This window comes from Falco cherrug, chromosome 14, assembly GCF_023634085.1.
Source record: "Falco cherrug isolate bFalChe1 chromosome 14, bFalChe1.pri, whole genome shotgun sequence".
NCBI lineage: Eukaryota > Metazoa > Chordata > Aves > Falconiformes > Falconidae > Falco > Falco cherrug.
Genome location: NC_073710.1, coordinates 21,897,154 through 21,920,505, shown reverse-complemented (window position 1 = coordinate 21,920,505; position 23,352 = coordinate 21,897,154). Strand labels below are relative to the sequence as shown.

The window sequence follows — 23,352 nt, the reverse complement described above, 5'->3', positions numbered from 1 at the left end:
GGAGCCCCCACGGGGCCGGGGCGGGCGCGGCCCGAGAACAAAGGCGGCGGCGAGGCAGGGGGGGTTTCTGGGGGCTGCCCCCCGCGCCCCCGCCCGGCACCGGCCTCCCGCCGCCCCGCGGCCGCTCCGGCGCCCCGCCGGTGCCCCCCGCTCCAGCCCCGGGGCAGGCGGCCGCGGCCTGACGGCGTCAACCGGGAGCAACTGAGCTTCGAAGGAACGGTGGTGCCGGGCAGGGCCGACCCCCCCGCGGCTCGGCGGGGGCAGCACAGCATCACTGCAAAGAGCCTTTTTTTGGGTACCGGGAGTACCGGGAGCCCCCGGGCCGGGCCGGGCCGGGCGGGGCGGGGGGGGGTGCCCCGTGGCGTGTCCTGTCCAGTCCGTGCGGCCCGGGGCGGGGGCGGCCGTGCCATTACCTGCGTCCCGCTGCCTACCAGGAGCACAGCACCACCTCCCGCAGCGTCCGCCGCAGCTCCTGGCTCCGGAAGGCATAGATGAGGGGGTCGATCACGGAATTGCAGATGATGAGGATGAGGAAGAGGTTGAAGTAGCTGAAGAAGCAGGTGCAGAAGGGGTTGGTGGGGCAGGTGACGATGAGGATGAGGTGGAAGAAGAAGGGCCCCCAGCAGATGAAGAAGACGCCCAGGAGGATGGTCAGTGTGACAGCTCCCTTCAGGCTGCTGCTGCGGTAGACGGTGGGCTGCTTCTGCTGGCTGGAGATGCTGTGGAGGTGGTGGCGGGCCAGGGCGAACATGTGGATGTAAAGCACCAGCATGAGGACCAGCATGAAGAGGAAGAAGCCGATGAGGCAGAGGAGGATGGTGGTGTTGTTGTAGTAGGTGATGAAGATGGTGCTGGAGACGGTGCTGGCCAGCCAGACACTGGCCATGGTCACCACGGCCCGTTGCAGCGTCATGATGCTGTGGTAGCGTAGGGCGTAGAAGATGGTGATGTAGCGGTCCACAGCGATGACCCCCAGGAAGGAGAGGGAAGACACAACGGAGCTGCAGATGAGCATGTCGATGAAGTTGTCCATGTGGCGGACGATGCTGGCGTGGATCACCAGCACACCGTGCTCCATCAGCAGCATGAAGAGCGTCTCCGCCAGGTTGCTGACGCTCACCAGCATGTCGGAGACAGCCAGGCAGCAGATAAAGTAGTATGTGGGTGAGTGCAGGTTCCTGTTCTTCAGGATGGCGGCCACCACCAGCAGGTTCTCCACCAGGCTCACCAGCCCCAGCACAAGGAAGAGCTCATTGGGGATGTCGAGCCCCTGGCACCAGGCGCCACCAGCCCCGGCCGTGGCATTGCTCTGGTTGCCCTCACTGGCGTTCCAGGGCTCGCGCAGCAGGCGCAGGGGGGCCAGTGTCGACATGGCCCCAGCCTCAGCCGCACGGCCCCCTGCAGAACCTGCGAGCCCTTGTTGTGCCCCACCAGTGCTTCCGCAGTGCCCAGCAGCGAGGCCAAGGGGATGCAGAGGGACTGGGGACAGGGGGGTCCCACCACCTAGGGACGTGGTAGGGATGCCATGTGCCTGCCAGGACCTCCGGTGTCGCAGCTGCCCTCTCAGCAGCCCTGCCTGGTGTCCCCTCAGCCGCGCGCCTGCCAGCCCGGGGTGATGGGGAAGAAAGGGCCCTTTCTCTGCCCCACTTTAAAGCTGGCTCCCACAGCTCCTCCTCCCGAGGAGGGTGGGCACCTGCGTGACGGCCGCACCCCAGCAGTGAGGGGAGCCGCTGCGGAGGCTGGGGCTGCCAGACCCTCAGCATTGCCCTAGGGAGCCCAACTGCTTGGGGTCACCACGTGCCTGGGGGTCCCACGTGCCCTGGGGGGGTTCCCCACACCTCTGGGCCATGCACCTTGGAGGGGCTGTGTGCCATAGGGACCCTCCATGCCCAGGGGGACTGTGCACCTTGGGGCCCCCACATGTCCTGGGGTCCTGTTCGTGCCAAGGGGATCCCTGCACCCTGGGGCACTGCAGGCCCTTGGGAGGTCCCTGCACTCTGGGGTCCTGCATGCCCTGGGGTGCCCATGCACCTTGGGGACCCCAGTGGGACCCTCCACCCACAGAAGCCAAGCTGCCCCTCCCAGTCCCTGTGCGTGGGGCTGGGAGCCCCATCCCCATCACGGGCCTCACCTCGCTCAACCCCAGGGAAGATGTTTTACAGTGGGGTGGGCAATGGGTTCGATAGGGATCGTCAAAGGCACAATTAAACGCGATGCCGTGCCCACACCCCGGCAAAGCTCGGCGCCGGAGGGAGCCTGGGCAGGCTGGGGGACATGGGACCCATCTGACCATCATGTGCCTTTGGTTGGTGTTGATGCCTGGAGCCGCTCAGCTGCCAAAGGGCCATTCACAGCTGCATGAAAAGGCTGATCCTGCAGTCGCTCCCGCTGGCTGCTTCTCCTTCCTGTGGGGCACCAGGGACGGGAACCCTTCCCCATAGCATGGAGTAGCCCCCGGCTCTGGCACAGATGAAAGCAGCTCAGCTGGATGCGCTGGGATTGGGGTCCCAGGCTGCTGTGGCGCCTTACTCACCCCGAGTGCTGGCACGGCAGGGAGCCATGGCTAACACGTGCCATGCGTCAAGCCAAAGCCGGAGCACGCACAGCCCTGGTGCCGGGCGAGGAGCGCTCACCCCCAGGGAAATGCAAGCAGGATGAATCTGGACCAGCAGCCACCGGCTTCCCCCCTTCCCGGCTGCTGCTCGGCTAAAGAGCGCGCCAGTACGTGCTGTGAATTTTTAGCTTTATCAACAGAGGCTTTGAGAGCAGAGCTAGAAAATGCCGAGTCTGCAAATCCAAGTGATGCGAACGTACCGCACAGGGAGCGGCCGGGGCTCCCGTGCTGCAGGATTTGGACGCGCCGGTGGGGCTGGGGCTGGCCTGAGCCCTGGGGTCTGTGGGGCAGCCCCCCAGCCCCAGCCCCGCCATGCAGGCTGTTCCCTGGGGAGGGGACGCGGCAGGCGCTGCAGGAGGAGGGGGGGGATTTATTCCGGGCAGCGCAGCCTAGCTCAGCATTAGAGGCACATATACACCGTTACACAGCAGAAAACTGAAAAAATGCTTTGCAGGCAGCAAGGATGAGTTAAGGGTTTGAGTGCAGCTGACCTCATTCCTGGCTTTACAAGGTGAAGGTGGGGAAAACAAGGGATGGAGGGAGAAAACAAAGGAGAGGGAGATCCTTTCTGCTCCCAGCATGATCGCATGGCTGCAGCAGAAGGAAGAGCCGCTCCCCACACAGCTCCGGTAGCTGCAGCCCCCAGTGAGCCCCTACCAGAGCACAGCTCCTTCCTCTGTGCCCCCAGGGACCATGCTGAAGTGGGGACCCCCAGCCCTCCATCAGCTAGCTGGAAGGCCCAGCGCCGCCAGGGCCCGGAGTGTCTCATGGAGGGAAGGAGGCTTCAGGCTGGGGGAAGCACAAAGGGCAGCGCGGCTCGCTCGGAGCCGCCCGAGAGGGGAAACGAGCCCCCGGCCATTGAACCGAGACCAGAAGAGCAGGCAGGGGAGCAGGACAGCAAATGTGCTCGGCAGAGGCCAGAAGGGGACTAAGCTGACTTGGGGCCGAGGGACAGCTGCTATAGATTAGCTCTGCCATGTTCAGACAGTCCTCACCCCCCGCCGAGACGCGAAAGCAGCCCCCCGCGCCAAGACGCGAAAGCAGCCCCCCGCCCCAAGACAGAGCCCATCCCCGCAGCCAGAGTGGGCGCTTGCAGTTTGTGTGACTTTATTAAGAGTGCGACACAAGTTGGGGGGGGGTGATTACAGAGGGGTGGGGTTGGGGCAGATGTGCACTCTTGGCTCAGTCCCAGTCCCCGTCGCCTTCAGGATTGTCATCTCGGGGGGGTTCCTGAAACTGGATGTTTGCCAGCATGTCCCGCATGGCTGCCATGAGCCTATTCACCCCCTGGTTAAGGTCCTGCCCTGCTCCAGCCTCTTCATCCCCGTCGTGCCTGATGTCCCCCTGCAACAGAGTCGAGCTGGAGCAGCCAGGCAGTGAGCTGCCTGCCTGGCTGCAGCAGGCAGGGACAGAGACAATGCCGCTTGCCAAAAAGCATCAGGCTGCTCCGCAACCTGACGTTTACACACTGCATATGCCAAGAGCCACTCCCTTCACAGAAACACTGTGCAGTGCAAACTTCTGTGTACCGACAGCAAAAGCCTGCTCCCATCTACCCGCAGCCGCTGACTGCACATACCTGCAAGTTAAAATTTGGCAGCAGCGATCGGAAGAAGAGAGATAAAGTGCTTTCGTTGGATGGATGATTCGTTCTGAAAGACAGAAGTCACACCATAGTTAAGGGGGCAGTTTGGTACTCAGCCTCTCGCTGGGGCTGAGACAGCACAGGGATGCTGGAGAGTGCCATGCTGTCTGGACCAACACACAGACACCCCCACCCCCACCCCCTAATACCCAGCCCCGAAAGCAGGGCGTTGGGGGGGTCTTGGGGATTTCTTACCCCAGGCAGCCAGCAGCTGGCCAGCCTCTAGGCAAAGCAGTCATTAAAAGCACTACCAGGTTTGCTCCAAGCTGACCGTGCACAGGACAAGTACGGGCTTCACCCGAACGGTCCGCACGCAGCACAGCTGGCTGCGCTTGGACCTGTATTTACCCCAACCCACCTCAGTTAAGAAACAGCCAAAGTTTTTCAGTGGCCTTTGTCTCAATGGCTGCGAAAAGCCAGCTGCTGCCTTCACCGGTGACCACCAGGGAAAAGCGGCAGGACCAGTCCTGCCTGTACGCTCTGCCCGTTGGCCAGCGCCACAAGCCAGGCAGCTCTTCCGCCGGGATGGAGGAGGACGTTGGCTCCGAGCGCCCACGTGCACCCAGGCCCGGGGCTGAGGGTGTGCCAGGAACATGCTGGCTGTGCCGGTGCTGAAACAAGGGGTGGAGAAGGTACCTGTCTGGTCTGGTGTAGGAAATGATGGAGTCCAAAGGGGGTAGGGGGTCGAACCCCATCACAGGCTGCGAGGTCACCTCCTGTAGGGGGGAAGAAGAAAGAAGGGGTGAAGGCTGCATCACCAGCAGCAGCAAACACCAAGGCATGGAGATGGTCGGACCAGATGGACAGCCCTTTGTCTCGGGGAGCACAACAGAGCTGGCTGGCCTGGCCTGCCCACACATGCCCCCGTGTGCTGTCCTGGGAAGCTGGGCACACAGGGAGGACACTTTGAGGTCAGGCAGATGGTTCTTGCTGGTGGCTGGGGTTTAAGACATGCCCAGCATCCACACATGCAGCAGGGATGCGAGTGCCATCATGCCGCAGCGCTGCCCACGCCCCGTCAGGGCCCCTCACCAGAGGCAGAGCTGCTGTGGCCTCCTTCATCTCTGAGAGGATGATGTGCCGGTAGATATTCCTGGGTGCACTCTGGTACCGCATCTTCCTCCTAAAGCAGGGAGGGGACACACAAGAGGATTGCACCGAGTACACCTCAGCATAGCCAGAGTTCCCTTTGTGCTTCTCTAGGTGCATCGCCAGCTTCATCCCTGGCTCTGGGGGCTCGCGCCGTATCGGACCGAGCCGGCTTAAGGCAAAGCTGAAGTCGCTTGGCAGCTGCTGACCTCCGGAGGAAAGAGCGGAACAGCTCAGGGACACTGTACAGACCCCTCTCACCAGGTCAGCAGACCAAACTTTGGTTTAGGACAAGCCCATACGCCTCCCCCTCCCGCTTCTCAGAGCTGGAAAGCGTTCCTAAGCACTCACCTGCCCTGCGCAGTAAATCCTGTGAGCTACACAGCCATCCCCACTTTCCCCAGCCAGCCCCTCTGCCCTCTCTGGGTGATTTCCAGGGCACACGCACAGCCCAGGCTGGGGGAAGCCAGCGCAGCACATGCTCCCCAGTGAGATGTACAGCTCTTCATTCACATTTGGGCAAAGTACGGAAGAAGAGTCCTTCCCAGCCCCACAGTGTAATCCTTGGCATCAAGCAGCCACCGTCGGATAGGCAGCTGTGGGGCTCTGAGCAAGCCCCAGCGCTGCTGCTGCCCAGGACAGAGCTCCTCTGGCGTGCAGAGCTCCCTGGCCCCCTCCGTCCGCGTGTTCCAGCACCCACGCCTGCTACGAGAGCCGCTCACCTCTGCCTGCTGCACTCACTTGTGCTCAGACTCCTCCACCAGCGGGTCCCGCGCATCCACCATGCGCAACACCTCATGGACGTTGGTCTCCAGCCATGCCATGACAGCTGGGTCCTTCCACAGGGAGTGAGTCCTTCCCACGTAGAGGGATGTCAGCTGGTTCAAGGCGGCAGGCTGGCTACGGGAGACAGTTGTTACTCAGGGCACTCTCCTCCTTCCCGCCAGCAGGTCCCTGTGTGGGCTGGCAAGGGCTTGTCTCTGCACCATGCTTCAGCGTGAGAACACAAAGAGAGGAATCGCAGGCTCCCTCCTTTGCTTTTTCCATCTACCTTCACCAGTTTTTCTGCCTCCGTCTATTTTTGGGATAAGCATAGCCATGAGATCAAAGTTAACGCTGCCCTGACCTGAGGGGGAGACCGTTTGCATGTTTAGGAGGACCACGTGCCAGGGAAATCCAGACTGGCAGGAGACAGCCTGCCCCCAGAGCACACATATGTTGTTCTCTCTTACTACATGTACCAACAAGCTTCAGTATGAACTTCTGACCCATCCACATTAAGGTGAGGTGGGTCTATTAGCATTATCTGGTGGCCGTTTTAGAAATCCATAACCGAAGCATCTAACAGCCTACTCAGGAAAACCAAATATTCTCCTACGCAGCTTTGTAACCCCATTAGCTGCCTGAGCAAGCAGAAGCCCCACTACCAGCAAAACTGATTCCTTCTCTTTAACTGAGAACATCTCCAGGGCTTACCTTATCTGAGCATTCAGCCCAAAGAAGGAATGGGACGCAACCCTGGCATCAGGCTGCACGCTGCAGTGATCCAGCAACGGCATCAGAACTGCAGGGAAAAGTCAGAGAGCTTGCTTTCAACAGCCTGGCGAGCAGCACCACAGAACATGCACCCGGTCACGGCAGCCAGGACCCACGCAAGGAGGGTGCAAGGATGCTGCTGGGGGTTATGCTGCATTTGATCTCTGTGTGAATAATGGAAATATCCAGAGTAAACAAAAAAGAAAACAAACTTCCCCCCCCACCCCAGTAAAATAAGGTGCAATTTTCTGCACTTAATACTGCTGGCCTTGGAACTTGAACAAGGGTTTTATTTCAGTCACCGTGACAAGAAGCAAAAATGATGGTTTCAGCCAACACAAACTAAACCTCTGTTCGAGAGCTGGTTATTCCTGCCTATAAAGACACACCCTGCTCTGGGCCCAGAGGGGCTGTGTATCTCCTTTCACGGACAGCAGCACCAACTGGATGAAAGCAAGAGTGACGGGCACCCATAGAGAGCACATCTAAAGCAGAGCAGTGTCTCGGAGGGAAAGCCAAGAGAGACTTGCTGTCTCTGGTCTGGGCAACCCTGGGGTGAAATATTTTCCTGCTCCAAGACTTTGGTTCTCATCCTCCCCCACCTTGCACACTCGTGACCATCTCTAATGAAGGGGCATCAGCTGCTCGGAGGAGGGTGCGCAGCAGGGAGGAACAATCACTGATCTCTTCCTAACACACAGAGGGCTCAGGGTTGCAGGGGCACTACCTGGTTCCTCGCACTGCCTCGCCACGCTGCGGGAAGGCTGAATCCCACCACCACCACCACCACCCCAGGTGTAGGTACAGCAGTACAGCCTGCCTGAGCCGCATCACACTCTGAGTCACAGCTCCCATCTCCCACAAACAGAGGCAAACACCATTTGCAACCCACAGGCAAACTGCTGCCTCCGCATTTGACTGCCTGGAATCCAGCCTTCGCTCTCACAGATGAAGACAGTAACAAAGCCTGCGGGGACGGACTTACCGGTGGGGACAGACTTACCGCTTGGGAACATGATCAATGCGAGCTGGATGAGCTGGGTGGCTTTCTCCCGGGCTTGGCTTAGCTCCAGCTCCGAGCGCTCCTCCTGCTGGCTCAGGAACAAATAGGCCAGCGGCACCGAGAAGGCGAAATTGGGCAGCTGGGACAAATTCCGGTGACTCTGCAGGATCAGAGAGAGATATTTACCGAGAAATGATGCTATGCAGAATGATCTCGATGTGGCCAGGCTGCACACAGGGTGGGGTTTCTTGCTTGCTGAATTAAGTTACTTTCCATCCGCTGACTTGGTGCCCCCACAACTGAGTAAGCAATTTTGAGTTTGTACAATTGTTTGTGGGGTACCAGGATTACAAGAACGCACACCCCAGCCTTTACGGGTCATAGCGATGCTGTTGGGATGCCAGCCTGGCTGTGAGACAGCCCTCAAAGGGCCAATGGGGTTACAAAACCCTCACGGCTCTGTGGCACAGGGTGCCAGCCCGGGCAGGGAGAGCCCCAGGAACCAGCCCTCCCCTCTCTGCCCTCCACTCTCACCAGGGCTGCCTGCTGGCAACTCACCTCCCACTCCTGGAACATGCGGGTCAGGAAGGTGTATTCTCTAGCTCGGAGGGACAGAAAATCAATCAGCAGCAGCACACATAGCGGGTCGTTCTCTGGATCAAGGCTTCAGAGGGAGGCGAATGCAAGGGGAGGAAACAAAATCAGTGTCACAAAAGCTGAAATAGCTGCCCTCATTTCTAAGTCCAACAAGACTTCCCCGCTAGCATCCAAAGAGCTTCTGTGACTCAGCAAGTGGAGATAACGGGAACACGATTGTTCTCTCATGGCCAGGATGACGGTGCAACGCCCTGCCCGGTCTGCAGCGCTGCAGAGGGGCAACAGTCCCCGTCACCACCTGGCAGGAGGATCAATGGCCACAAACCGAGCCGGCTGAAGCCACTGTTGTACACATCTGTCTGCAGAGACTCTGAGCTCTGCTATAACAACCAGCTCAGCAGCCAAGAGCAAGGGCCACCCAGGTACCATCTATTTAAGCCTCCTTCTCAACAATCACCTCTCTCCAAAGCAGCACCACAGAGAAGAGCATGTGCCCAAAACTGACCTGTGATGCTGCATCTACAGGGAGCGGGAACAAGTCCCCACCAAGCCTGGGAGCAGCAGTACCCCTCTGGGTCTTTTTGTGTTCTCCCAAGCCTGAGACACCCTGCGCCATCCCACAGGGAACAGGGTGCAGCCCGCAGCAGGGGCACCTACCTCAGTATCAGCTTGCAGAACTCCAGGGCTGTACGGGGACAGCCTCTCTTTTCCAGGAACATCAGGTGCTTGAAGAGAGCCAGGAAGAAAGCCCTGTGGGGGGAACAGCAACAGGTTTTAGAAGCCAGACTTGGAGAGAAGCACCTTGGGCCACTCAAGAATGAGGACACATGGCCCGTCCCAGCTCCTTGCCCCCTGAGCATCAGTGCTGCTGTACAGCCAGGGGGGTCCAGGGAACCTGGCCTGCTGCAGTATGGGGTGCCACAGACCCCTCCATGTTCCCATCTCTTATATTTTATATCTCTTTGTGCAAGTATAGGGACAGCAAACCAGTGGCCTGCTCTGCAGACTGGGGCTGACAACTCAAACAACAGAAAACAAGCCAATCCCCAAAGTCCACACCCTGCCTTGGCCCAGCCCACCCAGTTGTGCAGGGACGGTGACACAGAGTGTGCACAACACACACAGTGGGAGGACCAACACCCAAACTGGTGTTACGGATCACAGTGTTCAGGTCACAGATGGCACAAAGCCCGTCAGCGAGCAGGTACTGGAAACATGAGCAATCTCTAGGTACAGCAGTTTGGAAGAGATGACTTGGATCAGCTGACTGGAAAATTCCCAGAATAAAGTCACCTTTCCCCACAGCTGCAGAGCTGTCACTACGTAAAGAGCCAGGCCAGGAGCAGTGCGAGTGCTGGGGACAAATGCCGAGCAGGCAGCACACAAGTGACCAAGCACAGCCATACACATGCAGCGTTTTTGTGACAAAACCAAGTGCCACCTTGGGCTAAGAAGTACTAATCACACAAGAAGGATGTGACGGGGAGGAACAGCTACTGCTCCAGTAAGAAATCCCTCAGGAAAGAGGATGCTTTGTAAAGAAACTTCAGTGCAAGAGCTGCTTGCTCCCCAGCACCCATCTCAGGAGCCATGCTGCTGCCTTGCTGAGGGGCACTGCCACTGATGGCCAAGCCTGTTCCGACAGAAAGGGATATTCAAGGTCCCCCCGCCAGCGTGGATGACCCAGCAGACATTGTGAATCTGGGTCTCTGTGTCTAAAGTAGGCCAGGGTACGCCGCGACGGCTCTCCGGCAGACACAGGGCAGGCAGGCGTGCCGTGCCGCCTACCTGTTCTCTGGCCGCCGGTAGTCCAGCCTGCAGGTCCCACTGGTGAGACTGAAGACGGGGTGGAAGGCGCACTCCAGGCTGTACAGCGCCCGCTCTGCAGACAGCGAGGACAGTGTCAGGGCACACCACAACCCCGGCACACCATGCAGCCCCAGTGCTCACAAAACAGTTGATTTAGCCCAGAAGACGCCAATAATTGAGGGCTCCGGCACACATGAAATAAGTTTGTTCACAACCTAGCAAGGCACGAAGCTACTTCAGGGTATGTGGCTGCAAGAGATACCCAGGCAAGCGAGCCCTGTTCCCTTCTGTGGGCATTAGATCATGCTCTGGTTGTGAAAAGCAATTCTTCTGGAGGTCTGAGATTGAAGCTGCTACAGCTGCCTCTGCCAGAACTATCTTCACATGAGGAAGCCAAAGATCCTGTCCTCACTTCACCTCTAGCCCCTCCTGTCATGCTGTAGAGCACATGCCCCAGTTACCAAACAGCACATCTGACACCAGAGACTGCAGCACCGCAGTCCGAGGAGCGGCCAGCCCCCAGGATGACCCCTGCCCCAGGCAGCCTGCAGTGCCCCACGGAGCACAGCCTGACACGCTGACGCTGGTCAGAGGCAGGTGAGGCAGGCTGGCCCGCAGGGTTGGGCAGGCTCCCCAGAGCAGCCTCTCGCCCTGCTGTTTGCTCACAGCTACCAAATCAGACCCTCCTCCTGCAAGGAATGTCCTACAAGTGGGACCCTGCCACGTCCACACAATCTGAAGACGAATGCCGATGTGCCTTTCCCCAGGCACACGTGCCCAGCTCTATATGAAAGCCCCCTGCAAAAGCTGCTGGCCTGTAGGATGATGCAAGTCTGAGCTCTCATGGCCCAAATCAAACACAGAGCCAAACCAACCCTTCCGCTTTGCTGCTTCTCTCTGAAACAAAACCAAAACTGAACCAAAAGCCTTTGATTATTAATTCAGGCCAGGACATCTGCTCCTCACCTCAGCTCTTACCTACAAGATCGCGGGCCATTTCCTGATCCTCCTGCATCCGGCACACGTCACTGAGCTGCAGAAGGGAGTCCACATGGTACGGGTTCATCTGAAGCAGCAGCTGCAGAAGAGCATGAGCTTGATTACATGATGGCACAAATCACTGGTTTCTTGTGCACACTGCCTAGGAGGCAAGATCCGTAAGCATGGCAGGGAGGCAAACACCCTGACACCACAAATAAGAGAGAGGGGCTGTTCTTGCCCCTGGGTCTGAAGGGGAAGAAATCCTGTCCCACACCATCAGAGCGCCAAGGCTCAGACTGCAGTGTAAGGCTGGGGACGCACCTCACACGAAAGGCTGAAACTATGGATTAAAAGAGCCCAAGAACGGCCGTGATGGATGAAAGCAGAGGTCTGTTGTGCCCTGTCTCCAAAAGCAGGCGCCTGAGAAAGAGTGCATGAAGCTGGGAACACGTGAAGGCTCCAGCACATCTAAGTTGCCAACTTTTAGGGGCTCAGGGACCCCCACTGTCAGAGATGCCATTTATGTTAATGGCATCACCTCTCGTGAATTTGTTCACTTACTGACCCAGGTACCTTTCCCACACCTCAGCTATATGACACAGGAAGCCACCGCTTGGGCACACAACGCAAAGAACTTCCCGTCCCCGCGTTGGAAAGGACAGCAGGGAGCTCGCTCTCTCTCCCCGCCCCACGCAGGATCCGAGCCCTCGATCGCAGCCTCCCTCAGGCAGCTCTCTCCCAGCCAACCCAGCTTTTCCAGTGCTGAGGCCCGGCCCGGCCTTTGATCATCTTTTCTGTTCTCCTCCAAATCTCTCCCCGCTCCACCATATCCTTTTGAAGGTGAAGGCCCAGAGCTGCACACAATTTTCAAGATGCAGGCAGCAGGCATAATTAAATTTTTGTTTTATTCTCTACCCCTTAACAATTCTGAGCATTTGGGTCAGGCTTTTGCTTCCTCTTGGTGCTGAGAGGACATTTTGGCACATCTATTACAATTCCATGATCCAGCTCCTGAACGGCAATGGGTTAAAACCATTTATTTCCAGGCTTCAGAACAGACGTTTAACCACACCTAAAACCCTTTCACTAATTATATTATAAATGATGTACCTTTTCCAACCACCTAAAACTCAGTTTCACTATGAAAATACCAAAGCTACTTCAAATCCCCTCATGGTTTAGTTTCCGGACTTTTTTTCATTCCCTCAAAACTGAAAAATACAGCTTCAAAAGCTCCAGAAGTTGTACACCTGCAGGGTAGTGGCCAGCACGACCACCTACAGTACAAAGCCTTTATGTTCTAGGCCGGCCCAGCCCAGCGCCTTTGCCTCAGCACCACCTGCCTGATGTTTTACTCCTTCCTTGCTTCCTCTTAAGTTCCTTTCTAGTCCTCCTTTCTGGAAGGGATGGAGCACCTAGGGTCACGGTGATGGGAAAAAGTGCTCTTAATACACTTAAAACTTCACCAGCAAGACTGTTTTAACCCACTAGCAAGAGCAGAAAACACACTCACCGAGCAGCAACCCCCCCCCAAAATACTGTTCTGCATGCTGAAACCACAGCAGCAAGGCAGAACCAGGCTCCAGCTAAGTGGAGACTCTGGTTATCACAGATAAACTGTTTGGGGGTTTGAAGTACCTCTGGCATCGGCAAACCCATCTGTTAAGATTCTACCCTTAACAGAAAAATGGAAGGCTAACGGTGTCTTACAGGAATATCTTCAAACATAGCCAGACTCACTTAACAGGGACATAAAGACTAAAATGTACCATGGAAAACCCATCCTGCTCTGCATGGCCGTGTGAGACAGCATTTCAGCCATCCTGAGGACGCCGGCTCTCGGGTCGATCACTGCTGCATAGGAACTACCCTGCATTATTTAATGAGAATCCCGCAGTCCAGTTAGCAGGCAGAATTGATGAGCTGGAGAGAGCAGTGGCCATGAGCAGAGGGTGGGAAAGCAGAAGGAAGTAAACTATTTAGTAGACAATGGCCTCTTTAAGAAACTTCTGCAGGGCATGTATCCGAGCTCATGTGCCCAGGGTTTTCAGAGCAAAAATACCTCAGTTATGGTTCAGTGGGGTGCAGAGCAATTTTACTGTTGCTTATCACTACAAACCATAAATGTTACCATACAGTTTAATGAGCTTGGACACGCATGAAAAACTTTCAACACAAAGACTGTTTTGCTAAAATACCAAGAAAAGACACATTTTTCATCCATTCAAGAGTTTATAAATAGAACAGCTGTTAGTTTAGATTCCCATTTAAAGACTGGTTTATACAATATTTTTCCTTTCCCAGCTGAAGAGCTGAGACAAGGGAGCTTTATTCCTACACATCCAGCCAAACGGTCAGTTCCTGTGGGCTCCTCTTCCAGATGGCTACCTGGCACGCTTTCAGGCAGAGCCACCAAGGCTCGGCCACCAGCCACCGGACCTCCTTTGCACCAAGGTGGTCACTTACCTTATAAGGTGGCAGCGTTGCTTGCCAAGCTCTGCTTTCTCGCCCCACACAGAGAGGGCACAGGGCTCTACCACTCAACACTAGACTGGCAAAAAAATAAGTGCTGGGGATGCATCAGCCCACCTGCCCTGCCAGGGAAAGGGGCCACAGGAATGCAGCAGACAACAGCACGGGCAACCTGATTTCACAACATACCACAATGTTGTTGGGGTCCATGGACTCTACAGCATCCAAGAACTTGAACTGCACTTGCTGGTACTCGCGATGGTGTTCGAATGTGAAGTACTGCACTCCCCTCCTGGTGTCCACCAGCTGCATGGCAATACCTAGAGGGTGCACAGGAGACGTGGGTACCACTGCTGCCAGCCTGCGAGCACAGCAGCAAGAGCTCTTCTGCCTTCTTATTACACAGAAAGCTCATTACATCACTGGGTGCAAAGCCAGAAGCGTTTCTAGGAATTCCCACAGAATTTCACTCCTCTCCCTCCTCTCGTGAGTCAAAGCCCCAAACCCACCCAAGAAGCCCAGGCAGCTTGCTCTCCCCACAGATTCTTCTTGTTATCCAGCAATACTGCTGTTAAGAAGGGAAGTATTCATCACCTGCTACCTCCAATAAGGGGAAAAAAACTCCCCTCAAATGTTAAGATGCAATACAACAGATTTCTCCCTGTGAAGAAAGGAGCTATTTCCATCAGCTATTTCCATCCATTTCCAACAAGCAGTTCCCTTTCTGCATCAGCCAGTGTAAAGCCTGGGCCAGAACGATGAAAGCAGCTCCAGCTCCCGAGGCTCTAGGAAAGCCAGGCTGGCAGGAGCAGCCATCCGTGCCAACACAGGCATGGGACTGACGCACCCTGTTGGCTTAGTGGCAGCCTGGTGCTCTGGGAGGTGGCACCAAAAGCCTCACCTGTTTTGCTGTAGCGTGGCCAGGTGTTCTTGGGAGCTGTCAGCCACGTGCTGCGGACATACTGGCGCTGCCTTTGCCTTGGCCTGAGGAAATAAACACAACAGGTCACAATTTCTCTGTACCAATAGAATGAGGAGGGCTGAAACCAGCCAGAAAAAGGGTGATTCAAGTGGGGGGGGGGGAAAAGAAGAGATCCAACTTCTTCCCCAGCTGCAGCTCTGCCACACAGAGCTTTCGCCCAGAGCTTTACCATGTTTGCCTTCAAGACACAACATAGCTTCACTCAGGCTCATGCCTTACTTGAACCATTCATCTTTGGGCCAGCCAGTGCCTCCAGCATTTCCACTTCAATAGTTTCTCTCCCCTGTTTTTGTTCCTGCCAAGTTCTCAGCTGCCTCTTTGCTTCAAACAGCTTCCCAGGTCCAATTAAGAGAGCCCCATATTCCTCTGACTCATCTCTCTTCCCAGCCGTGCCTTCAAACGTCAGCTGGTTTAGTTTAAGCCATAGTCACAAATGCAACCAATTTACTGGCTCAGGGCAGGAGGAATTCAGAAATGATGGCTACTCTAAGCAAGCCACCTCTTCCCACTAAGAGACTGCTGCTCCTTCCTCAAACACTAAACATCCTTCCACAGACTTTCTCAGAGAAGGCTTCTGCTTCCACCATCACTGCTCTAAGCTTACACCCTTCTCATATGCACATTTTTCAACCAGCTCAGGAAAGCAGGGATTTTCTGGGTAACACTGACCACAGTGCCATGGATAACTGCATAGAGACCTCACACCCAGGAAGCAGTAGTTTCCCCAGGGCCCTGAAAGCAAGTGCCCGAGATCCCCTGAAGAGTATTCAGGGTCCACTCTGTAAGGCATCAGAGACTTTGGAATAGCAACAAGAGACAAATGCTGGACAAAAAAAGACAAAAAAACGGTCTAAGAGCCCATGAGTTTGAGTGAAATGACTTTAGAAGGGTGCTTTGACAATAAATGAGAGGGGAAATTGACAGAAGAAAAAGCAAATGCTAGCAAAAGCCTGGAAAAGTCTTACTCCCCTCCTCACACACACCAGACACAAAACAATACTCTACTGTCCCAACAAGCAACTATTAAATGAGTAAGACACCTCGAACCCAAGACACCCTGAACCCTGGCGTTCCTGCCTGGGTGTGGCACCAGGGGCTCAGTAAACCATACCAAGGGAAGGACAGACACAGCGATGTGGACTTTGAAAGGGTTTTAATATTAAATTCTGGACTAACCTCTGATCACCAAGAACAGCGCGAGCCCCAAAATATCTCTTCAATTCGTTCTCTGGATTCAAGTTTCTGAGAAGGTTGAAACAAGAAAAGCTACCATCAGTTAAACGTAGGCAGAAATCTCACACTCGAGTCCTTTCCACCAACACCAAGTGCTCCGAACCTCAGTCTGTCTCTGGCCAAGCCCCTAAACTGTCACACACCCCCATGATCTGATATAACACAGAAAGGAGACTAGAAATGGTCGGAACAGGAGGCATCGAAAGCCCTGTTCAAATCAGATGCACGCTTCCTTCTTGCTCTGCTCCAAGGAAGGTGCTGAGCTAGGGAATACTTCTGCTGCCCTCTCCAGGCAGCTGGGGCCCCAGTCCGGGACACGGCCAGGACAGCCTCCCTTCAGGAGCGCATGCTTGGGGCACTCCTGCCCGGAAAACAACAGATACCTGCTGCGAGTCCAGCAGCGGCAGCCTGCCGTTTGGGCCAAGCACCCTAACCACTGTATGGAGGCTGGCAAGAATTAAAATACAAGATCTTTGTATTTTAAAAAAAAAAAAAAAAAAAAAAAAGTATCAAAAGCATAACAACACCTACAGTTTTCTTGATCTAACATTTGGCCCAGAGAAGGAAGGCATATTTAAGAGGGGTTTTCCAGTGAGCAGGGCTTGAAGAGAGGGCGAGAGAAGGCTGAAATCCAGCACTGCCAACGCTCACCCACTCGGAGATTATCCAGCTCTCAGAGGCTTCTGAATAATGTTTACTTGACCAGAGAAGGCACTGAAGCTTAAAACTACCTCTAGGTAAACACATATTCTGGCTTCACCGCAGTGTCACTGAACAGGCTGTGCTAGCACCAAGTGCTCATCAGCCTAGACTCAAGTTTTGATGCAGCACAACTGGAAGTTTTAAAACTGAGACTGGTAATTTGTCCCAGCTACAAGCGTAAATGTTTTCTACAACAACAGAAAGAGCTGCCAGTGCCTGCACCAGCCCAGGGCTCTGAAACACGCCGGACACACCACCCAGCCCATTCCCAACAGGCTTCCCAGTGTGACGCAGGCCCAGATGTTACAGATCTTGAGTTGGAGGTGGATTTATTCTTCAGCTCTTGGACACGCTGGGCACATAGTCCACTTTGTTGGCGGTGACATGAGAGAAAGGTTGGACAAGTCTAACTTGCTTTCCTGGTGAAATTAGCTTCTGGCACTGCTCAGCCCTCCTTGGAGGACGGCACATGCTGTACTGGTGTGTGCTGCTCACAGCACCCGTCTGAGTGCGGCCAGTCACCTGGCCAGGCAAATTTGCTGTCAAAGCTTTATGCACCCGGGCTCTCAGCAGCTCTGCAGAGATTCTCCTACAGAGTCACAGAGTTTTTTAGGCTGGAAGGCACCTCTGGAGGCTAATCTGATCCAGTTGCCCGCTCAAACCATGCTTGAGAATACGAGTCACCACTCAAAACTGAATGCAGCTCCAAGATCAACGGTTAGAAATGGGGATGTGTGCAACCATCGCCACAACACCTTTCAAGCAATCCTGAATTCATAGCCAGATCGCACTGGGAGGTTCCCAACTTCATTCCTCAGGGGAACAGATACCCCTGTCACACCCAAAGCCAAGACCAGTAAGGAAGTACTTACTACCTGTGTTCTACATAGAGCAGAGGCCTACTGTCAGCAATTATTCCACTCTGGGTCTGCTGTGATAGCCCGCTGGTATCCTCAATCTTCTCCAGCAGGCTGTCGATGTCTTCCAGGTCATTGTCTTCCTTAAGATAGGCACATGCAAAGACAAGGTAGTTATTACAGAATGAGACCGCAGCAGGCAGGTCACCCAGCAGAGATCACACCCAGCTGCCTCCAGGTACTTCAGCTTGTCCCTATCTCTGTGATACTCACACAGCCCCCGCTGCTCACCAGGCTGCTACCCCATCGCCCAGCTTGGCTGTGCAGATACTGTCTTATCAAGGCCTCCAGCTCTCGAGTCAATACTCCCTATTCCCTCAGGAATCCCACCCAGAGCCCCCCTTCCCTCCCCAGCTGCCCCTGAAAGGGCTGGCTGCTCACTCAGGGTGTCACAGGGCTGTTGCTCTTCACACCATCGTCAATCTGAACGCACCAGCTGAATACATCTAACATGGGCAACAGCTGGCAGGGTGTCTGGTCTGCCCCTTTCCACCCAGCTTTCACTGGACTTTGTCTGGTTTATTTATATTACAATTCATATAATATCACAAAATGTTGGGGTGCTGATTTTAATCATAAATATTTAAATACTCAGCCTTTGCCATCTACTTTCCATGGAAACACTATGTTACTGCTGTGACCCTTGTAATAACGTATCAAAGGCTCATGATTTTAAACCAGCTCTAACATACTGCACTCTGGCTTTCCCCACCTTCTAACAACCCAAGAATACACCCAACAGCACACATTCCACAGTTGTATAACACTTTTATCCTGATTTTCCTCTATATTTTCCCCACAAATACCAAGTGACACATTTCTTATGTGGCTGTTTCACATCCTCCTCATGATGTACGTGGGTGGAACACGGAATTCCATTCATGACACCCAAACAGCACTGCAAGCTTGCCTTTTCCAGCTAAATATAGCCACTCCGCATGGAGTGGATACATGAAAAGCTTGTATTGTGCTTTGCACTTCAGCACTTGAACCAAGGCAGCATTATCTCTAGTTAGCAAATCAAACTGCTTGTTTCCGAGTATAAAGTTTGCCTAGAGCCTACAGCTGGCAGATGTTACCCTATCACTCATTCTCAGACTGGGAAATGGGCTCTGTGATTGGATTTTCGCTCCTGAGCTCTCTCAGCTGATTTCCCAGGGAGGAGGTGGCCAGCCAGGCACTTACACCGCAGCCACAGCATACCTGCTCAGCATTTCAGCATGCTGTGGCTTAGGATGTTTAACAAAGGATCTCCCTTGAGGGAATAGTTAGACTCCTAAATCTTAGCAGAAAACTAGCACCCACTTGAATTTTCTCGCTGTTGAATTTAAAAGACCAATGACTGTATTCCATTCAGTTTTCTAGTCTTGCTCAAGTAGGTAAAGTATATTCAAGCATGCACATTTGCCTCAGTTTCATCCACACCACACATAGACACTGGATGAAGTTCTCACTCTCCAAGCACACTTCCTTAGGGGTAGACAGCACTGAGAGAATCACTGTCCTCTTGCTCCCTTCACCACTGAGGGGATCGAGCAGGTCCCACAGGAAGAGCACTTGGCAGTGCATTTGCTGATAACGCACTAGCAGACGCTCCTGTCAGCATTCAGCTATCAGACATCAAACTACAGAGAAGGTGTGCGGCCACGTGCAGGGGAGAAGGGAACGTGAACAACGGCTGGCAGCGAGAGCTCTGTATGGCTCTGCAGAGCCAGGAGAGCTACCTAAGTAGGGCAAGGAAAATATAATGAAAATGGCAACGTTCTTCGCACAGTACCCCCAACTGTGTGAAGCCTTGGAGCAGAGATGAAAGAAGATGCCGCCACTGTGAGGATTTCAGCCCTAAGCATCTGCAGCAGAGCTGTGCCAGTCCGGCTGCTTGAAGCACTGCAGTCAAAAGCTGTTGTTGCCATTTTATAATTTTAAATGAGTACAATGCAAAAAGGAGCATTTTTGCCTCAATCTTTGCTGCAAGCACCTCGCAGTTGCCACTCTGTCAACCCCGATGTAGAAGTCAGCACAGTCACTAACTCTCAGAGCAAACGCAGACATACCAGAGTCTCCCCTGCTGAGGATTTCTTGGTTTTCCTTTTCTTTCTTTTCTTTCGTGGCTTGTTACTCAACACAGGCTGCAAAGATAAACGGAACGGCTGTCAGAGCATGCCCACGGACTGCAGGGATGAAAGCTCCATGAGTAGAAAAGTATTTCCCACAGGAATCAGCACACCAAGACGGCCCTTAAATGAAACCAATATTTACCCTTTCACGTCTGTCAGCAAGTGGAAATTAAGACAGAAGGAGAAAATGGAGGAAAGCACCAAAGGTTTACAACACCAGAAGTTTACAAACGTTAAGGTTAAACCTCACCTGACTTTCATATCAACATCCGAGACTACAAAATCAAGCAAGAAAGTTTAGATAGACCAGGTGTGGAAGAAACATTTCAGCTCTCCTTCAGTCTCCAAGATAAACTTTGCATCTGCCTTTCCAGCAAGCATGAAACTACTAGAAACTACCAGTCACTCCGATTTCCACAGAAACCAACACCTGCCTGAATGCACCAGGCAATACGGGCTCCTCTCGCTGCAGACGCAGCCTCTTCAGCTCACAAGGCTGCATGGTATTCCCTAACACAACAGGCAGGCACACTGCTGTCCACACTGACTCCTCCCCAGGGTGTACAGAAATGAGAAGCACATTTCCAGGATCTACACAGGTAAAACAGGAATGCTGTTACTTACTGTAACAACCCCACAGCTCCTGAGCTGATTTCAGAACCAGGGGAACATGCAGCCCTAATGTGGCTCTGTCAAATGGCAGGGAGAGGCCTGCCGAGGGCTCCCACGTTCCTACCCAGGGAAGCTCTGAGAGAAGCAGCAGGTGCACCCTGCAGGGCTTACGCAAACTCACCTGGTCAGGGCCTGCTGGAGCCACTGCTCACGTGGGAACCAACTGAGCAGAGACCACACTGTACACCCAGAACATGGTGAAGCCCCTGAGCTGCATGATGCCACCAGCACAGCTGGACCATGCACTGACGGTGGCCTTTGCTCCTCTGGTACCCAAACCCATGGGCACACACCCCAAATGCTAAGTTCTAGTGGGTGAGGCCAGGGGGCCAATCCCCCTTCACCCCCCTCGACCCGCATCTCCAGTGCAATACAGGCTAGACTTGCAATGTCAAATTGTTAATTAAAGTGCCCCTTTCCTTACGTTCTTCCGAAAGGAGACATTCCTGAGCAGATACAGATCACAGGAGGGAATCAACACAAAACAACAACAAAACGGCTCAGCTCGCTACAGGGAAGAGCAAGTTCAGCATTTAGTTTACATTCCTTGGAGTCTTCACATACTCCAAAACAAACGCTTCACTGGGCATTTACCCATCAGCCCAGCCCCACATACGATGCAGAGCTTAATTAATTGTGCAGCGAAGGGAGTAGAGAAGCAATGCCTGTTTCAGAGCCCCATGGTATTTTCCTTCTCATGCACTCTGCCTGACCTCGGTGCTCGTCAGGACACAACACAAGGCCTTCCTCAGGAACCTCCCCTCTGCAGCTGTAAAATCTCCCCAGACCCTAGGCACAAACACAAGCCTCAGCACTTCTTCTCCTGGAGCTGCTTGCTCTCCTCCAGACCTGGAGCACCAAGCACCTGGGTTTAAGCTCCTTGTGTGTGTCCCTCCCCTGACGCTCACATCCTCAGCCTCTGACAAAACCCAGGCGCAAAGGAAAAGAAACTCTTGCCTGTCACCACAAAGCTCCTCAGCATGCACAGAAGCAGGGAGATAAGAAACCTTCTCTCTGCACCTCATGTGACAACTGCCATCATTACGAGATACCTGTGGTTTAGTTACCGTTTGGTCCGGTTGCTCTGCCTCCTCCCCATCTCCCTGCCCATCGCCTTCAGTCTCTTCAGTTACAGCCCCTTTGTTGTTCCCTTCTCCTGCATCCTGCTCGCCGAGTCGGGCATCCACTCGCTCTTCTCTGGATGGTGGCTCATCCTCCAACTCCTCGGCAGTGATCTGTGCAAACAGACAGACAAGCTGCAGAAAAAGCTGGTGTGGGACTGTGCTCTGCCCTCTCCTGCTCCCCACGCGACAGAATTCCCCAGGGATCTGATCTGTTCTACTTCCACCTGCAAACGGAAGATAAACAAGTCGCAAAAGCAGCACAGGCCTCAGCTGCCTGCCTGACTTCTCCAGCAGACAGATGGGGACAACCCCTCACTTCAAGTGTGTCACCCAGCAGGCACGTGAACAGCTCCGCAGCCATCAACTTGCTGGAAGCGAGTGCAAGGCCACAATGACACGTCCACTGCATAACACGGCCAGCAGAAAAAAAGCACGGCCCTATCTGGACTCTGGTCTTCCTTGGGAAGAGCCCCCAAAACCAGCCTTGCCTACGCTTGCACAGCCAAGCCTTGGGGAAGGACAGGGAACCACTGGGGCTGGCCAAGGTGCCCAGAGAAGAAGGACCAGGCTCTGTCACCCCAGGGACCCATCTGTGCCCCCAGGGCCTGCCTGACTGCTGACCTCCAGCACTGGGATCTTGTGAGGTTGGGAAAGGGCAGGAATAGTCCCCAAAACAGTTTCATCCACTACCTGACCAACCCAATACTCAAGCGCAGCTCTGACAACATCGCAACCCAGACCACCCAGCCCCTCTCAGGCCTGCCTCCAATTCCTGCCCAGTTCAGCCCCAGTTGCTGCCCCCAAGCCCTCCCTATGCCCCCCATCTCACCCCAGCTCCTTTCCTTTCCTACCCTTCCGCTCACATCCCCCTCAGCTGAGCATCCCCCAGGCCCTCTCTGTCACCCACCACCACCAAATCACTTCCTCCCACAAACTGCCATCTCTGTCACTCCCACCCAGCCACTGCCCCCCGGGTCACTGCCCCCCTCTCAGCTACTGCCACCCAGCCTCTCCGTACCCCCCAGTCACCCCACACACTCCCAGTCCCTGTCCCCAAATGACCCCCTCACAGTCACTGACAACTCTCAACCAACCCCCAAGTAACTGCGCCCTGCGCCCCCAAGCTGTCCCCTCCAGCCGCCCCTGTCCCCCCAGCTGTTCCCTCCAGCCGCCCCTGCCCCCCCCGCTGTCCCCTCCTGCAGCCCCAGTCCCCTCAGCCCCGGCACACACACACATATATACACACACACACACACACACACACACACACACCCCGCAGGCCCCAACCTCTCCCCCAGCACCGTCCCCGCTCACCAGCTCGAAGCGGTTGCTGACACCAGCGCGGGCGGACCCGCGGCATCCCCTCCCAGGGATAGCTGGCGGCGACCCCTCCCGGCCGGGCTCGGGCTCAGGCCCAGCCTCCAGGCCCAGCTGCCCCAGGCCCGGCTCCTCCTGGCCCCGCTGCTCGCCCCGCAGCCGCCTCAGCGCCCGCCGCGACATGGAGCCCGGCGCCACACTGCGCCTGCGCGCGTCGCTGCCCCCGCGCCTGCGCCGCCCCGCCCACTGCGCATGCGCCCGGCCCTCAGCACGCCGGCGCGCCCCGCCCTCACCGCCCCGCCCCTGGTGCGCCGGCGCAGTGTGCGGCGGCCGGGACCTGCTTCGCGTCCCGCGCCAGCACCGCGTGAAATATGTCGCGGCGGGTGCGTGGGGACCGTGCGCTTCCCCACGGCGAGACACGGCCCGGGGACACGGGTGGGACACCGGGACAAGCCGGGGGGAGCCCGGCGGCCGGGGGCACACAGTGGCGCGGGGGCCAGCATGGGGTGTTCCCACGAGCCGTGTGTGGGATCACGCGTGGG

At 55.3% G+C, this 23,352-nt stretch overlaps 2 protein-coding genes across 3 annotated transcripts; both read right to left on the bottom strand.

The window, feature by feature from the left end:
- Positions 1-419: 419 nt before the first annotated feature.
- On the bottom strand, positions 420-1,465 carry MC1R (melanocortin 1 receptor). Its single transcript, XM_055726924.1, has one exon. It carries the CDS (start codon positions 1,370-1,372, stop codon positions 428-430), a length of 945 nt encoding a protein of 314 aa, XP_055582899.1. The 5' UTR covers positions 1,373-1,465; the 3' UTR covers positions 420-427.
- Positions 1,466-3,704: 2,239 nt separating this feature from the next.
- On the bottom strand, positions 3,705-23,021 carry TCF25 (transcription factor 25). 2 transcript variants are annotated; one of them, XM_055726791.1, is made up of 18 exons: positions 22,808-23,020; positions 21,437-21,604; positions 19,635-19,709; positions 17,539-17,663; positions 15,905-15,970; positions 14,648-14,730; positions 13,936-14,066; positions 11,272-11,371; positions 10,273-10,366; positions 9,142-9,234; positions 8,446-8,551; positions 7,888-8,047; positions 6,825-6,912; positions 6,090-6,248; positions 5,292-5,382; positions 4,896-4,975; positions 4,194-4,266; positions 3,705-3,958 (listed from the first exon to the last, which is right to left on the bottom strand). In XM_055726791.1, the coding sequence occupies exons 1-18, from the start codon at positions 22,991-22,993 to the stop codon at positions 3,797-3,799; spliced, it is 2,040 nt and encodes a 679-aa protein (XP_055582766.1). In that variant the 5' UTR covers positions 22,994-23,020; the 3' UTR covers positions 3,705-3,796. The 2 variants fall into 2 exon arrangements, with proteins under 2 accessions (XP_055582766.1, XP_055582767.1); XM_055726792.1 differs by lacking the exons at positions 3,705-3,958; positions 4,194-4,266; positions 4,896-4,975 and having other exon boundaries at positions 6,071-6,248; positions 22,808-23,021.
- Positions 23,022-23,352: the final 331 nt, after the last annotated feature.